This window comes from Anomaloglossus baeobatrachus, chromosome 5 (assembly GCF_048569485.1).
Source record: "Anomaloglossus baeobatrachus isolate aAnoBae1 chromosome 5, aAnoBae1.hap1, whole genome shotgun sequence".
Taxonomy (NCBI): domain Eukaryota; kingdom Metazoa; phylum Chordata; class Amphibia; order Anura; family Aromobatidae; genus Anomaloglossus; species Anomaloglossus baeobatrachus.
This window is the reverse complement of record NC_134357.1, coordinates 411,492,585-411,510,326: the sequence shown is the minus strand read 5'-3', so window position 1 is coordinate 411,510,326 and position 17,742 is coordinate 411,492,585. Positions and strand designations below refer to the sequence as shown.

The window sequence follows — 17,742 nt, the reverse complement described above, 5'->3', positions numbered from 1 at the left end:
AATATAGAGATATACCTTGACGAGGTTTTGGGGCCCCGCAAGCGCGTCATGGCCCCACAGGACGCCGGGTAGCCTTTAGAGCAGAACCTACATGGAACGCAATTTCCTATGGATTACTACATAAGTAATTCCTTTTGTGATGCGTGAATATATGGATGTGCATTTACTATGCAATTTATATTATAGTAAATTGATAACATCTTGGAGTCTTCTCCACATTTTAGGTCTTGTCTCAATCCCTCCTACTTGAAAACCTATATGGACTTGTTATAGATATAGCGGATTTTTGCTTTATCAATAAATATTTTAGCAGGAGTGGATTGATGGGTCGACCTGATGTGGTCCTCCTAATTATGGGACCCCTACCCTTGTTGGATATGACTTCATATCTCGTATTTTGGAGATAATTGGCACACTATTATCTTATACCTAGATTGTTTGCGGTGATGTAAACCGTTTCCTCCTCCCTTGACTTGTCCACATGTTTTATGATTAATACAAAATAAAAATATGTATTGAACTGTTGATCGCCTTTTCTTTCTTTGTTTTGGTTGCTCCTTTAGCGATTTGGTTCATGTATCCTAGTCCCTCTGCGCTATATATATGATCTATGTTGGTCTATGTATAATATTCCATTTGAATTTACGATATGCAGCTATTTATGCCAATTTCTACTCTTGTTCTCCTTACTGTGTTATGCACAGATTTAGGTATATTTATAATGGACTATAAGGCCATGGAATCCTCATGGCTGAATCAAGTGGACCAAGTGTTTGGTGAGGTCTCTACGGATAATGAGATTAGTTGTGGACCGGATTTAGATCTCATGTTCTCTGAGATTACCTCTCTTCTAAGCAAACGTACACGCCTTTGGTGGAGCAGGTTACTCCTGACTAAATATATTGATAAAAAATTAATACCACGTGGTCTTAAGGCCCCGTCACACTAAGCAACATCGCTAGCAACATCGCTGCTAACGAACAACTTTTGTGACGTTGCTAGTGATGTCGCTGTGTGTGACATCCAGCAACAACCTGGCCCCTGCTGTGAGGTCGTTGGTTGTTGCTGAATGTCCTGGGCCATTTTTTAGTTGTTGCTGTCCCGCTGTGAAGCACAGATCGCTGTGTGTGACAGCGAGACAGCAACAACTAAATGTGCAGGCAGCAGGAGCCGGCTTCTGTGGAGGCTGGTAACCAATGTAAACATCGGGTAACCAAGAAGCCCTGTCCTTGGTTACCCGATATTTACCTTTGTTACCAGCCTCCTCCGCTCTCACTGTCAGCGCCAGCTCCTGCTCTGTGCACATGTAGCTGCAGCACACATCGGGTTAATTAACCCGATGTGTGCTGTAACTAGGAGAGCAAGGAGCCAGTGCTAAGCATTGTGCGCTGCTCCCTGCTCTGTGCACATTTAGCTGCAGCATACATCGGGTAATTAACCCGATGTGTGCTGTAACTAGGAGAGCAAGGAGCCAGTGCTAAGCATTGTGCGCTGCTCCCTGCTCTGTGCACATTTAGCTGCAGCATACATCGGGTAATTAACCCGATGTGTGCTGTAACTAGGAGAGCAAGGAGCCAGCGCTCAGTGTGCGCTGCTCTCTGCACGTGTAGCTCCGTGCGGTGGTAACCAGGGCTGTGGAGTCGGAGTCGGAGTCGGAGCTCATTTTGGTGGAGTCGGAGTCGGTATAAAATGCACCGACTCAGACTCCTAAAATATATAATAAATTGGGGACAGGAGTGCAATGCAGAATGTGCTGAATATTTTACTAAATAATAACATTTAGTATATTGCTTATATTTAAGTGAAACATTTATTGTAGTACAATGTGAACATCAGACATTTAATTGTTTTTATGATACAATAATCAAAGATATTTGGATAGAACATAAAATATTTATTGGAATACAACTTTCGAACACAAAAAACTAATAAATTGTAAATATGTAATATGTAATATATATATATATATATATATATATATATATATATATATATATATATATATATATATATATATATATATATATATATATATATATATATATATACATACACACACAGTGTATATACACACACAAGATATATATGTAATCTACTGTATATTACATGGTGTATTACATATTTACAATTTATTACAGTTTGTGTTCTAAAGTTGTATTCTAATAAATATATTTTATGTTCTATCCAAATATCTTGATTATTGTATCATAAAAATTATTAAATGTCTGATGTTCACATACACATATTCATGTACTACAATAAATTTTTCACCTAACTATAAGCAATATATGTAGGAGCCGGAGTTGGAGCCGGAGTCGGAGTCGGTGCAAGAGAATTTGAGGAGTCGGAGTCGGAGTCGAAGGTTTGGCTTACCGACTCCACAGCCCTGGTGGTAACCAAGGTAAATATCGGGTTGGTTACCCGATATTTACCTTAGTTACCAAGCGCAGCATCTTCCACGCGGCGCTGGGGGCTGGTCACTGGTTGCTGGTGAGCTCACCAGCAACTTGTGTAGCGACGCTCCAGCGATCCCTGCCAGGTCAGGTTGCTGGTGGGATCGCTGGAGCGTCGCAGTGTGACATCTCACCAGCAACCTCCTAGCAACTTACCAGCGATCCCTATCGTTGTTGGGATCGCTGGTAAGTTGCTTAGTGTGACTGGACCTTTAGGGTAAGATTAACACCAACCTTTGTGGTTGAAGACCAAGACTTTATATCAAAATGGGAGGATATGTGCAACAGTTGTTCCTTCAGTCTTATGCAACTCCTGATAGACTTAAACACTTCTAATATTGCCAAGATGGATTCTGTTATCGATCAAAAACAGACCTCCTTTCGGTCTATTTGTCCCCCTGACAAGGCTGACAAATATGATTCTGAGGCTATGAAGAAGGTTGACTCCCTTGTGAAACAAATTCGAGATGTTCATCTGAGGAAGTTTAGACGAGACCAGAAGGATTTTTCTGAAAATAAAGTTTATTTCTGGCGTAAACCATATGTCATGCAGGAGGGAATGAGACGCCCCTCTGCCCATTCCAATGCATCCTCTTTGAGTGAAGTATCTGAAACATCGGATTCCAGTACTAGATCGGGAGCGACATATGGCGGTGGTGGTTTCCCTAGACATCAGCCTCCCTGGTATAAAAAACCTAAAGGACCTAACATCAACACCGACAATAAGGTGATTAACCTAAGTTCACATATACTTAGTAAATCTGATTTATCCCTATTGTCTAGAGGCTTATCCTTTTCACCAGTGGCTGGGCTAAATTTGTTTACACTGACTAAAGATTTACATCTTTTCGCTCGATCCCTTTTATTTAAAAGATACTTTTTTGATGATACATCTCGAATTTTGTTTCCCACAGAAAAAGAACAAGCGGCGCTAGCAATACTATCTGAGTTAGAATCTGAACATAGAGCTGGTGAGGGAGGTAAGGTACCATCTTGTATTAAACCTTCTTGTAAAAGATCTCTACCGTTATCTTCCTGTGCAAACATTGATTTGTTTGTACAGGTGGTATCTAAAGACCTCGAGAATTTGTCTAGCCGGGTCAGGGTCGACAATCTATCTAAGGATGAACGCAATCGTCTTCAGGAGTTGCAACGGCTACCAGATGTTACAATGAAGCCTGCGGATAAAGGGGGAAATATAGTCATCTGGCCGACATCTGCATATGAGAAAGAGGCGTTTCGCCAATTAAGGGCTAATGTATGTTATAAGAAACTAACATTCAACCCCCTCAATAAATATGCTGAGGAACTCAAGCAGATTATATATGCGGCTAAAGATGACTATTTCCCCTGAATTGGCATCGGCCTTGATTGTATCTGAACCTAGGATTGCTACACTACCTATTACCAAAAATACACAAAAACCCCTCCTCTCCTCCGGGCCGCCCGATCATTTCAGGAAATGGGAACTTCCTTGAGAACATCAATAAGTGGCTTGATGACCAACTTCAGCCACTTGTTAGGAATCTTCCTTCATTTATCCAAGACACGGGTGATTTTCTGAGACGTATAGACGGACTATATGTGGGTAAGGATTCTCTTCTAGTATCTTGTGACGTAGAATCCTTGTACACCAGTATCCGACATGCTGACGGAATCAGAGCAGCAAGATTTTATCCAAGTATGAGTAATTTGTCATCTAGTTTTGTGGATTTGGTGTTGCGGTTGTTGGAGTTCTCGTTGACACAATTTTTTTATTTTTAAGGGGTCCTTTTATCTCCAGCTCCAGGGCACAGCGATGGGCGCTTCTTTTGCGCCAGCCTACGCAAATCTGTTCCTGGGGCTGTGGGAGAGGGACCTCCCCCTGTCAGATTTGGAGTCGTCGATGGGCCGAGTCCTCCTTTGGACTCGGTACATCGACGATATTTTCCTCATCTGGCAGGGGTCTTTGGATTTATTTTTATTGTTTGTTGACGACTTGAACTCCAACACCCGCAACATCCGCCTTACGTATCAAAGCTCTGCTGATTCCGTGGCATTTTTGGATGTGCTGGTGTACAGGGATTCCGAGGACTGTTTACAGTCCAATTTACATCGTAAATCTACAGCGACTAATACGTTACTTCATGCGTCATCTTTTCATCCCCCACATATGATCCGTTCTATACCTGTTGGACAATTTCTCCGTATCAGCCGTCTGTTCTAATGACTGCGATTTTGAATCCCAGGCGGCTGAATTAACTAAACGTTTCTCTGAAAGGGGGTACAGCAAACGCACGATCAAACGTGCGTACCATAGAGCCAAATATTCTGTGAGGAATGATTTGCTGTATTCCAAGAAAGTGCGGAACAGTGACTCAACCATTAGGTTTATTACCAATTACTGCTCTGCACATTCTGGCATCCGTGATATTTTGTTAAAGTCTTGGCCGATCCTACAGGCTGATTCCATACTGGCCAAAATTTTACCCTCAAGACCACAGATTACCCTACGCAGAGCCAAAAATTTAAAGGACTATTTTGTTCATAGCCTTCATGAAGGTAGTCCACCTTCAATGTTCTCCAATGTGCCAGCCATTAGGACTAGTTGTTCACCGTGCGGTAAATGCGTGGCTTGTCCTAACGTATTGCGGACAAATACTTTGTGATTCTTCCTCTACGAAGAATTATACAATTAGGAAGAGGATCACGTGCGAGTCCAAATCTGTAATTTATTACGGAGTTTGTCCTTGTCCCAAGATCTACATCGGGCTCACGACCCGACAGTTGAAAACTCGGGTTCGTGAACACGTGTTGGGAATAGAAGCCGCACGAGAACATGCTGATATCTCCACTCTTAAGACAATTCCACGGCACTTCAAGCTCTTCCATGAGTGTGATTCGAGGGGGTTTTTAGTCCGCGGAATTGACACCTTGGAAGTGGATGTTCGTGGAGGTAGAGTTAGTCAGCGACTGGCACAATTGGAGACGCAATGGATTTGGCGTCTTCGTACGGTGCAGCCCCAAGGCCATAATGAAAACATGAGTTTTACTTCATTTCTGTAACTGTTGCGGTGTCTTTTTTGATTTTAATTGTTTTTAATTTTATTATTTTTTAGGCCTATTGGTAGTATATGCATTGGTACGTGTCATCTGTATTCGCGATTGATTTCTTGGTCATCATTGCTGTGTATATGGGATGCTGACGTGGATGGATTTCCTCTGACCGCAGCGCATCATCTGGATATTCCTCATGTCTCTTTTATTAGTTTTGTTATATATAGTTTCCTTCCTAATATTTTCTATGGTAAACATACACCTATTCCTATCCATGCATTACGTGCATATATGTAATTTGTGCATTGTGTAATTGCCTTTATAGATGTACTGTATATTATGTATGTGTTCTATCCCGTATGGCAATTGTTGTAATGATATTATTATTATATAACTTTTGTTATGATGGAACTGGTATTATATCCATGTTTCGCTGAGGTTATTAGTGGGCCTCCTTCCGTGCTCTTTCCCCTGCACTGCAGTCTCAATAGACTATATCTTCTATTTCTATTTTTATCCCCTTCCTGACTGGGTGGTTGACGCATGCGCCGCTTGCCTGGGATTCTTGTTCCCGCGGGTGCGTCTCTATGGCTACGGGGACGCCGGGTGCTACTACCCGGCGTCCTGTGGGGCCATGACGCTCTTGCGGGGCGGGACTTCCGGCCGGCCGGCGGTGGATGCGTCCGATGGTCTGCCCAATCAGCTGGGGGATGAAGGCCTATTTTAACGGCACCCCCGTATGTTCCGGTCACGCCCCCTGACGAAGGTACACTCCGAAATGCGCATCAGGCGCATTCCATCTGCAAACTATACATCTTAGGTAATGCCTTATTTACTAATTGGTTAGTCCAGAGAGTGGGCTTAGTCCCTCTAGTGGGAATTTATTCCCCTATTTTTCTCGCTGTAATTATATGGTGGCGGTCGCCGGCCATTAGCACGTATGTAGTGTCGGTGCTTTAATTTCTGCTACCCGGTGGCACTATTGGCCATATTGCCCCGTGGTGCTATATGTCTTTCTTGCACGTGCTGTGGTTTGTGGTTTGTTGAGTATCTCCGTCACCGCAAGGCGAGCACATGATTGGTAATTACTGTGAGGTCATGTGTATGCGGTTTGCTTACGCAATGTTATGATACTATGGCCTGTGTGTGTCCGCTTGCTACAGCTTCATCTTTAAAACACATTTATCTATATAGGTACATACTATTAACCTCTGTATCTTATGCTGTACGATACACCCATTGACTTCCATGAAAGATATTCTCATTGACTTCCATGTGGGATTCAATGTGTGTTTGTGCACTTGCATGCTTATAATCATCATGTGTGGTATCTCCATATTGCTGTTTCTCCATATGTGTTGATCTTGTATGAAAATCGTTCTACATACAAACCACTTGTTGATGTTTCATTTATATACGGGGTTTGTATGCTGTGGCCTCTATAGCAGAGCTCGCAGGGAATATAATTTCCTATGGATTAATACATGGGTATCTCCTGTTGCGATACGTAAACATATGGATATGTACTAACATATGGGATTTATAGTGTGTTTGTGCACTGGTATGCCTATTATTTGTGAGGTATCCCTATATCTCTGCTCGTGCCGCTGTTCCTCCATATGTATTGATCCTGTGTGAAATTTATACATATATAAACCATCTGTTGATGTTCTATTGTCACATATGGGGTTTATATGCTGTGGCCTTTAGAGCAGAACCTACATGGAACGCAATTTCCTATGGATTACTACATAAGTAATTCCTTTTGTGATGCGTGAATATATGGATGTGCATTTACTATGCAATTTATATTATAGTAAATTGATAACATCTTGGAGTCTTCTCCACATTTTAGGTCTTGTCTCAATCCCTCCTACTTGAAAACCTATATGGACTTGTTATAGATATAGCGGATTTTTGCTTTATCAATAAATATTTTAGCAGGAGTGGATTGATGGGTCGACCTGATGTGGTCCTTCTCCTAATTATGGGACCCCTACCCTTGTTGGATATGACTTCATATCTCGTATTTTGGAGATAATTGGCACACTATTATCTTATACCTAGATTGTTTGCGGTGATGTAAACCGTTTCCTCCTCCCTTCACTTGTCCACATGTTTTATGAATATTAATACAAAATAAAAATATGTATTGAACTGTTGATCGCCTTTTCTTTCTTTGTTTTGGTTGCTCCTTTAGCGATTTGGTTCATGTATCCTAGTCCCTCTGCGCTATATATATGATCTATGTTGGTCTATGTATAATATTCCATTTGAATTTACGATATGCAGATATTTATGCCAATTTCTACTCAGATTAAAATTAGAGTCTAGTCACCTGATTCAGAAGTTTGCAGGCAGCGTGCAATACTCGCTGTCATGATTGCCCTGTATTTGCAGCGAAAGACAATCACATGAATTTACTTGTGGTCACGTACAATAAAGACTCCTGTGCTTCTCAATAGAAAAGGACGAGTTTTAATTCAGCACATGACAAAGTATGGAAATATCAGATGCGATCATTTGACTGTCCACTTGTTTTGCATGTCCAAGGGAATCATGATAGTGTGATCAGTGCACACAATCAATACAGCAGTCTGCAGTCAGTATAGCTGCAGGCTTCAGTTCAGAAAATTCTTTGAAGAGGGAGGAGCCAACAAAACCCAAACCATTTCTTGATCAATGTGCAGCCCATGATTCTTCTATGCAAGAAATGGGTGACATGGAAGAAGTCTCTGGTTTTGTTGAAGACCCAATGTTTATTTTCAAGGTCTTCATCTGCTGCAGTCTAATCTGGTGACTTGAAGATTAGAATACCTATAAGGCCATGTGCGCATGTTGCGTATTTACATGCAGTTACGCTGCAATCTGCACCGCAGCGCAACTGCATGCGTCCTGCGTCCCCTGCATAATCTATGAAGATTATGCAGGAGCCGTGCGCACGTGGCGTATTAGTGCGCAGCGCTTCGGCTGCTGCCCGAAGCGCGCGTTCTAAGTAGTGACATGTCACTTTCTTGCGCTCTACCTGCAGGTCCCACTCTGTCTATGGGAGGGGCTGCAGTCAGAGCGCATGGAATCGGCTTTTTTTCATTACGGACTCTTTCTGCAGCGATTTGAAGCGCACGTGTGCTGTTCAAGTCGCTGCAGAAATTTCTGCAGTGACAGTACGCAACGTGCGCACATAGCCCAACCATCTTACCTCATCCTCTGGACAGCACCCATAGCCCTTCCCATCATGCAGCTCACAGCACAGACTTCCTTCACCACATGTTGACCCATCAGGGCATTGTAATGCCACAGAGGAGGCGACCAACAGCAGGAGAGACCAAGGAGGAACCATTCTGCAAGTGAAGAGGAAAAAAAAAAGTTTTATGAATAAAGCTTGGTCAGAAAGGGATGACTGAGGATCTCAGTTTCACCAATTAAGTGCTATATGTATATATGAGCCAGAAGATGGAGGTCAAGGTTTACAATATGATCGCTTGTTCTTCTCAATGGTGCAGAATTTGTAATATCTTCCAGGATCCTCTTCACCGGGTATACCAGATTGAACACAAATGGTTTTTTTACATTGTAGCGACTGCTCTGAAATATCAGCTGGCCATCTATAGCCGCACTCTGCGTCCCATCAGCGCGCCTGCTTTATCTACTTCCTGTTAGTCACTTTCACTGCCGAGTTGTCATCTCCTGGAGATAAACCACTGTCCCCCACCATCAGATTTCTTCCCCTTTATCTCCTCACTATCAGCGTGGACGCTGCACTGTGGTTTGTAGATTAGCACACAATCACAGCAGCAATACATGCAATAAAGCTGGGGCCACACAATCTGCTGCCATATACCTTACTTCACCGCATTTACTACTGTTTTGGGTGGGAAAGCAAGGGATGATGGAGGACTTAAATAATTTGTAGCTGAGCAGCCTTTAGTGTTCTGTGTCTGGAAAGTAGACGTCTGCCATGTCTGTTCTCTAGAATATTCAATTAGGGATAACTAAATCTATGCATAATGTAATGTATGCTGGTGGCTTCCCCATTTTAGGGGCAGTACAGTGATCTCACATGATGTCTTGAGCAATAGGCCTTGGTTCATGTCCTTTGTAAATCCTGCTTTTCAAAAGGCCAATCACGACTGCTCTCCTTGCACCATCTGCACTGCTGAATCACCACCATGAGATTGTGGTTTCTATACTAAATATATAGAGACATACACCATCAGCCCCCCTTTTCAAAGTTCCTTCCCCATAATGAAGAGTTTTCCTGGGTAGCTTTATTGTTCCATCTAATGCAGGCTGCGATTGTCCACACGTGCCTTTCCTCCCCTGCCGCCGCGCCCCCACCATAACTGATCCACATACTGCCCCAATAGAAGTGAACCATCTATCATCTATTTTACCCTCCAGCCCGCTATAGACCCGATTCTGGTACACTGATCATTAGCCCCTACCTATTGATGAAAGTCAAACACTGCTCGCCAACCCCACCCCATGGCAGTGATCCTCGACCGCTGCCCACCAACCCCACCCCATTGACGCGACCCATGAACACTGCCCACCAGCCCCACCCCATTGACGCGACCCATGAACACTGCCCACCAGCCCCACCCCATTGACGCGACCCATGAACACTGCCCACCAGCCCCACCCCATTGATGCGACCCATGAACACTGCCCACCAACCCCACCCCATTGACGCGACCAATGAACACTGCCCACCAACCCCACCCCATTGACACGATTTACGAATGTTGCTCACCAGCCCCACCACATTGACCTGATTAATGAACAATGCTTGCCAACCACATTCCATTGATGTGGTCTATGTATGCAGGACCTGACCTACATGGATAGGATTTACAAATACAGACCCCTGCCCCTCTCCCCATCATCACCTTCATGTAGAGTAAAAGTAATTGTAAAGATTTACCAAAATTTGTGCAAAATTAAAAAAAAAAAACAAAAACCTCAACTTAACACGTGATCGTCATTTTAATTTATCTCGTATATCAATAGTACCCATGAAAATAAGCAACCTTATAACATTAGACAAATTTGCTTCTCTTCCTGGACTGATCTTTAATTTTTAATAGTCTCAATTCCCAGGTAAATTGAGTCTTCATTAACCAGTTTAGATTACTGAGATAGGAGTTGACAGTTGTTTTTTTTATTCTATTACTATGCAGAAAAGCATAGTAATGGGAGGCGGAGCTCTGCTTCTTGCTCCTCCCTCTCCCTTCTATAAGAGATTACAGCAGTTAATGAGGAGATGTTCAGTAATGTAATAATCTGTATTCACTGAAGGCAATTTACCTGGGAATGGAGAATTGAGAATGAAATATCAATCAGGTTGCTTATATTCATGGGAACTATTCATTTATGAAATCAATAATTAAGACAATTACACTTTAGGCTAAGTTCACATTTCCGCTAAAATGTATCAGTCACAATCCGCTGCTCTTGTAAACAGAATACGTTTAGCGGATTCCGTTGCTCCCATAGACTTGTATGAGCAGCGGATTGTGACTGATGATGCTGCATTGCACCCTCCGCCTGACTGATCAGTCGTGGAACGACTGACCGCCGGGAGGAACGCAGCATGTAACGTTTTTTTGAGCAGCGAGATCCGTCGTATTTCGCTGCGCATGCTCTCTGGCTCCCTGCACAAGTCACAGCAGCTTTGGTTGTTTACCCGATATTTACCCTGGTTACGGTGCAAGGAGCCAGCGCTAAGCGGTGTAGGGCCTTAACCAAAGTCTGGTGAAACACACACACACACACACACACACACACACCTCTCCCCCCGAACTCCACTCCACACACACACACACACACACACACACACAATGAATCCGACAAAGAATTCTGACGCATGTGACTGATACAAAACAACGGAAATGTGACCTTAGCCTTAAAAGGGAACCTGTCAGGAGATTTGGGGCCTATAAGCGGCGGCCACCACCAGTGGGCTCTTATATATACAGGATTCTAACCTGCTGTATATAAGAGCCCAGGCCGCTGTGAGAACATAAACACTTTATAATACTCACCTAGGTCACTCCGAGAACAGACACCCATTCGACCAATCTGCATCGGAGTCTCCTCTTTCGGCCATCTTTGTTCTTCTGTAGCTGGGGTGCATGACGCGTCCTATGTCATACACACTCGCTGGCTCAGGGCAGATCAAAGTATTGTAGTGCACCTGCACAGGACCTCAATATCAGCCTATGTGCATGACGTAGGACGAGTAATGCACCCCTGCTTCAGAAGGAGGACCAAGATGGCTGAAAGATGAGGCACCGGCGCCGGAGGATAGAGACGCCCATTTGACCAGTCTGCACCAGAGTGACTTTCTAGGTGTGTATTATAAAGTCATTTTTATGCTCAACACAGCGACCTGCACTCTTATATACAGCAGGTTAGAATGCTGTATATAAGAGTCCACTCGGGGTGGCCGCAGCTTATAGGGCAAAAAACTGGTGACAGGTTCCCTTTAACGTATCCCATAGCAAAACAAGTTTCAGCTCCAGTTTGTCACATGCCTGTGATAATGAAAGAGTCCTGATTGTTTACCTGCAACAAGACCAGAGTGTATGAAGAGATGCAAGATCTCCATGTTTTCCCAATGTAAACAGTTTTCACATTACCTGGAAAGTCCCAACATAAAGTGATTAGAGCAGTGGAGACTGCAGTGCTACTGATTACAGACTTCGCACTGCATAAATTAATGTGCGGCCTGGAGCCTGAATGACGGAAATTACTAAACCAAGAGCTGCAGAACAGGACAATGTGAGCCACCGCCACCACAAAGTGGAGAAGGGCCCCCTGTATGCTGCCCCCCGCCACCACAAAGTGGAGAAGGGCCCCCTGTATGCTGCCCCCCGCCACCACAAACTGGAGAAAAGAAAGAGAGAGAGAGAGAGAGAGAGAGAGAGAGAGAGAGAGAGAGAGAGAGAGAGAGAGAGAGAGAGAGAGAGAGAGAGAGAGAGAGAGAGAGAGAGAGAGAGAGAGAGAGAGAGAGAGAGAGAGAGAGAGAGAAGTGCGGGAGGGGGTGGGGCCGAGCGGGGGAAGTGTCGGCCTCCCTGCACACGTAACCAGACTAAATATCGGGAAGCAAAGAACCCGATATTTACCTTGGTTACGGGCCTACACCGCTTAGCGCTGGCTCCTTGCACCGTAACCAGGGTAAATATCGGGTAACCAACCAAAGCTGGTGACGTGTGCAGGGAGCCAGAGAGCATGCGCAGCGAAATCCGACGGATCTCGCTGCTCAAAAAACGTTACATGCTGCGTTCCTCCCGCCCGGCGGTCAGTCGTTCCACGACTGAGCAGTCGGGCGGAGGGTGCAACGCAGCATCATCAGTCACAATCCGCTGCTCATACAAGTCTATGGGAGCAACGGAATCCGCTAAACGGATTCCGTTGTTTACAAGAGCAGCGGATTATGACTGATACATTTTAGCGGAAATGTGAACTTAGCCTTAGATGTCAACTGATTCAACTGATGTGTTTTTCACAGGATTCCTTTCACAGGAATCCTGTGAATAAACGGATCAGTTGCGTCCGTTACATCCGCTGTGCATCCGTTTGACGGATCAGTCATGATCCGTTTGTGTTTGGGACAGCCCAGTGGGCGTGCCAAACATGCTGGGCATGCTCAGAGCATGACGGAATCCAGCGCTGGATTCCGTCGTAAGACGGATTACGACGGAATCCAGCACCATAGACATACATTGCAAGTCTGACGGATGGCGACAGATTCCTGCGCGGTGCATTGTTTTCGACAGCCCGAAAAAAGTTACATTCTGCATTGCTCCCCGCCCGGCGGTCAGTCAAAAAACGACGGACTGCGACGCTGCGGACGCAACGCAAGGTCATCAGTCGCAATCCGCCACTAATGCAAGTCTATGGGACACAACGGAATCCGCTAAACGGATTCCGTTGTTTACCATAGCAGCGGATTTCGACTGATACATTTTAGCGGAAATGTGAACTTAGCCTTATATTCATCCATTTCCAACATCGCTCTGGTCAGTCCCAGGCACTTTGACCTGCCTACACCTCCAGTGCCTCAGAGCATGCTGGAGGTCACAACTCAATACAAGTCTATGTGAGCCTTGTTCTAGTTCTCAGATTTGTACTCCGTGCTTGTGATGCAACTTCTGACTCTTGGTCCATGTGAGTTACCAGTACAAGATGGCACCGGCGGACCTGAGCGGCACTGAAGTGATGAAGACTGAGGCGGGTGAATGCAAGACTGGGCACAGGGGGACTTAGATTTAAAGCACCAATGAACAAAATAAAAAGAAGTCAGTCCATCTGCACTTTTGTTTTTGCAGATCCTATTATATAGCCCCTGACTAACTCATTTATGACCAGTGCCTGGCACAGGAGTGGCAGAGTCTGGACTCCAGCACAGCACGCTCTGACCACATTCTGCCAGTTATGCCCAAGGTGCTAAGTGACAAGGGAGTTTCGCAATAAGGAAGTGAAAAAACCTGGAACCAGCCACGCTGCGCTCCTCTCCTGCAGGAAATCCCCCACCACAGCATGCAAAGCTTTGATAAAACAGTTAAAACTACAGAATTTACAGCAGACATGAATAGAACAGTCCAGTGTGAGGATCCACAGCTTCCAGAATCTCCTCCCTAGCAGCAGACCACGGCTGTCACCCATCCCTCCCACACTGAAATCAGAGATTATGGAGGGTTTACAACAGGCATGAAGGGTCCGGGTCTAGGAAATATTCTGGGTGCTGGAAACTGGGCTAACAGGACACTGATAGAAGCAAATCCACCCATCACACATCGCCCCTTGTGGCAAAATGCTAACTTTTAGGAGGAGAACACACCCAGGTCTTGCGAGAAATACCTGCACTAAGGACAAGTCACTTCCACATTCAGTTTTGAGGAACAGAAACTGAACTGATGTGAAAAACAGATTCTTTATACAACTGATGTAAACAGCGGCCACATTCATTATGGGATCTGTGAGTGTTCAGGAAAGAACCTTCCATTCCAAAAGGTGTCAAAACATAACCCAGCCAGATCCCCCTCCCCTCGCCATAAAGCCAACCAGATCCCCCCCTCCCCTCCCCATAAAGCCAACCAGATCCCCCCCCTCCCCTCCCCATAAAGCCAGCCAGATCCCCCCCCTCCCCTCGCCATAAAGCCAACCAGATCCCCCCCTCCCCTCCCCATAAAGCCAACCAGATCCCCCCCTCCCCTCCCCATAAAGCCAACCAGATCCCCCCCTCCCCTCCCCATAAAGCCAACCAGATCCCCCCTCCCCTCCCCATAAAGCCAACCAGATCCCCCCTCCCCTCCCCATAAAGCCAACCAGATCCCCCCCTCCCCTCCCCATAAAGCCAGTCAGATCCCCCCCTCCCCTCCCCATAAAGCCAGTCAGATCCCCCCCTCCCCTCCCCATAAAGCCAGTCAGATCCCCCTCCCCTCCCCATAAAGCCAGTCAGATCCCCCTCCCCTCCCCATAAAGCCAGTCAGATCCCCCTCCCCTCCCCATAAAGCCAGTCAGATCCCCCTCCCCTCCCCATAAAGCCAGTCAGATCCCCCTCCCCTCCCCATAAAGCCAGTCAGATCCCCCTCCCCTCCCCATAAAGCCAGTCAGATCCCCCTCCCCTCCCCATAAAGCCAGTCAGATCCCCCTCCCCTCCCCATAAAGCCAGTCAGATCCCCCTCCCCTCCCCATAAAGCCAGTCAGACCCCCCCTCCCCTCCCCATAAAGCCAGTCAGACCCCCCCTCCCCTCCCCATAAAGCCAGTCAGACCCCCCCTCCCCTCCCCATAAAGCCAGTCAGACCCCCCCTCCCCTCCCCATAAAGCCAGTCAGACCCCCCCTCCCCTCCCCATAAAGCCAGTCAGACCCCTGCACCGCCACTAGCTTCATTCTGTTGGCCCTCTAACTAGGCTGATGGATCCCACGCAACTAGGAAGCCCCAATCACCTCTATGGGAACAGACAGGAGGCCGGGATACTGAGTGCTCCCATCTGCCTCTGGGAAAGCAGAATGCCAGCCAATAGAGCAGGTCTGAACAGGACTATTTTTGCCATTCCACCCTCCAGCTACCTGCAGGTCACAATCTGGCCCTCACTATCCAAAACCTGCTCACTCAGCACAGACAGGTAGTGAGCGCCACGCGGAAGTGCTGCAGACAATAGGCAGATGTAGCAGAGCTGAGGGCATAACACAAGACGTAGGGACACCTGCCTATGAACATGGCATGTAATGTGACACCACAGGGCCAGAGTGACTGCCGGCACCACACAGGACCACAGAGTGACCGGGTACAACAGACCCAGAAGTGAAGAGCAAAAAAAAACAAAACGCAAGAGACAAACAAGGTGTTTTTTTGGTTTTTTTGTTTTTCTTTTGGGGGGGGGTCACTTGATTAGTCATCCCCCCACCACTGTCTAAAGCAAAGTGCACAGCACCCCAAATAAGCTCAGACTAAAGAGCAAGGTGAGCAACACCCGCACAGAGGAGCCAAGTGACACACTCCGCTCTGCTGCACCTGTAATTGCGCCCGCAGCCATGGCCACTGCTGGGGCACCGGATAACCGCAGCTCCTCACCTGTCCGCAGCGTCTGAGTCGCAGCCTAACCTTCCGCCAGGCGCCGACCTCTTATAAACCCAGCCCCGCCCACTCTCCACTCCTATTGGTTGATTCTCTTCGGCGCGCTATCAGTCACAAAACTTCAGGCGTCACATGATCAAAGGGTCACATGACTGCACACATGATTACTGGGAATCCGAGTGAGGGGTGGGCTCGGTTCTGCGCTCTGTTGTGGCTCTGTAATTCGCAGGGCATGATGGGAAGTGTGATGTCACGGCAGCTTGAACGCTACAGAGCCTCAAATATAACGTACAGGGCATTTGTGCTGTTTCTTGCATCTGCTGTGTAATAAAGTTTATTGAAAGGCGACAGCTGTGAAATAAAAGCACTTATGGGCTCCTTGTCTTCCAAAAGCCATAATATTGTTTTATTCTCACACAGACACAGCCGTATGAGGGCTTTTGGGATTTTTTTGTGGGACAATTTATAGTTTTGAATGACGCCATGGTGGAAAATGGGGAAAAAATGCTGAAAAAACCCCAATATTGGTATTTTTATTTTTTTGGTTTGTTTTAATGGCTTCATTTTGCTGGTCACATGATTTTTTATGTCAGTGCAATTACATCAATAGCAAAATAGCAAACATATATATATATAAAAGTGGCTCTAAAAATTGAAAACTTTCTCTCTCTCTCTCTCTGTGTATATATATATATATATATATATATATATATATATATATATATATATACACACATATATATATAAATATATTTATATATATGTATATATATATATATATATATATATATATATAAAAATTGTTTCACCATTTTCATTTTTTTATTGGGAGAAGGGGGCGATTTTAACTTTTTTGTTTATTCATTTTTAAAACATTTTTTTATTGACTTTAATTTTAGTCATTATTTGAAAGCATTTGTACTTTTATTTTTTAGTTTCCCAAGGGGAATTGAACCTGCGATCATTTGATCACCTGTACATTATCCCCTTCACCACGTCAGATTTTGCACTTTCTGTTTTTTTTTGCTCCCTTTCTTCCGAGAGCCGCATCTTTTTTTATTTTTCAGTCAATATGGTCATGTGACGGCTTGTTTTTTGTGGGACGAGCTGTACTTTTAAATTAAATCATCAGTTTTATCATATAGTGTAATGAAAAACAGCAAAAAAAATTCCAAATTCAAAAAAAGTGCGATTACATGATTGTTTTTAAGATATTTTATTCACTGTGTTCACTATATGGTAAAACTGATGTGTTGCTGTGATGCCTGACGTCGGTGCGAGTTTTTAGACACCAAACATGAATAGGTTTACTTTTATCTGAGGAGTTAAAAAAAATCAGAAGTTTGTCCAAAAAAGTGTCGTACGTTTTGCGCCTTTTCCACGACCCATAACTGTTTAATTTTTCGAGATCTATGGCTCAGTTATGGTTTATTTTTTGCATCTCGAACTGACATTTTTATTGGTACCATTTTTGCGCAGATGCTTTGATCCCCTGTTATTGCATTTTGCGCTAAATTTGTGGAGACCAAAAAACGTCATTTTGGCGTTTGGAATTTTTTGACTACTAAGCCGTGTACCGATCAGATTAGTTGATTTTATATTTTGATAGATCAGGCATTTCTGATTGCGGCGATACCAAATGTGTGTATATTTTTTATTTCTTTAA

General features: G+C 44.8%; 1 protein-coding gene across 2 annotated transcripts in view; it reads right to left on the bottom strand.

Annotated features, from left to right (window-relative positions):
• Positions 1 to 16,150, bottom strand: part of GRN (granulin precursor) — a 28,959-nt gene extending 12,809 nt beyond the window's left edge. For both annotated transcript variants that reach the window (XM_075350236.1, XM_075350237.1), the window contains exons 1-2: positions 16,074 to 16,150; positions 8,689 to 8,830 (exon numbers count right to left, since the gene is read on the bottom strand). In XM_075350236.1, the coding sequence (XP_075206351.1) occupies positions 8,689 to 8,829 (141 nt within the window). In that variant the 5' untranslated portion in view covers position 8,830; positions 16,074 to 16,150. The remainder of the gene's footprint in view (positions 1 to 8,688; positions 8,831 to 16,073) is intronic.
• Positions 16,151 to 17,742: the final 1,592 nt, after the last annotated feature.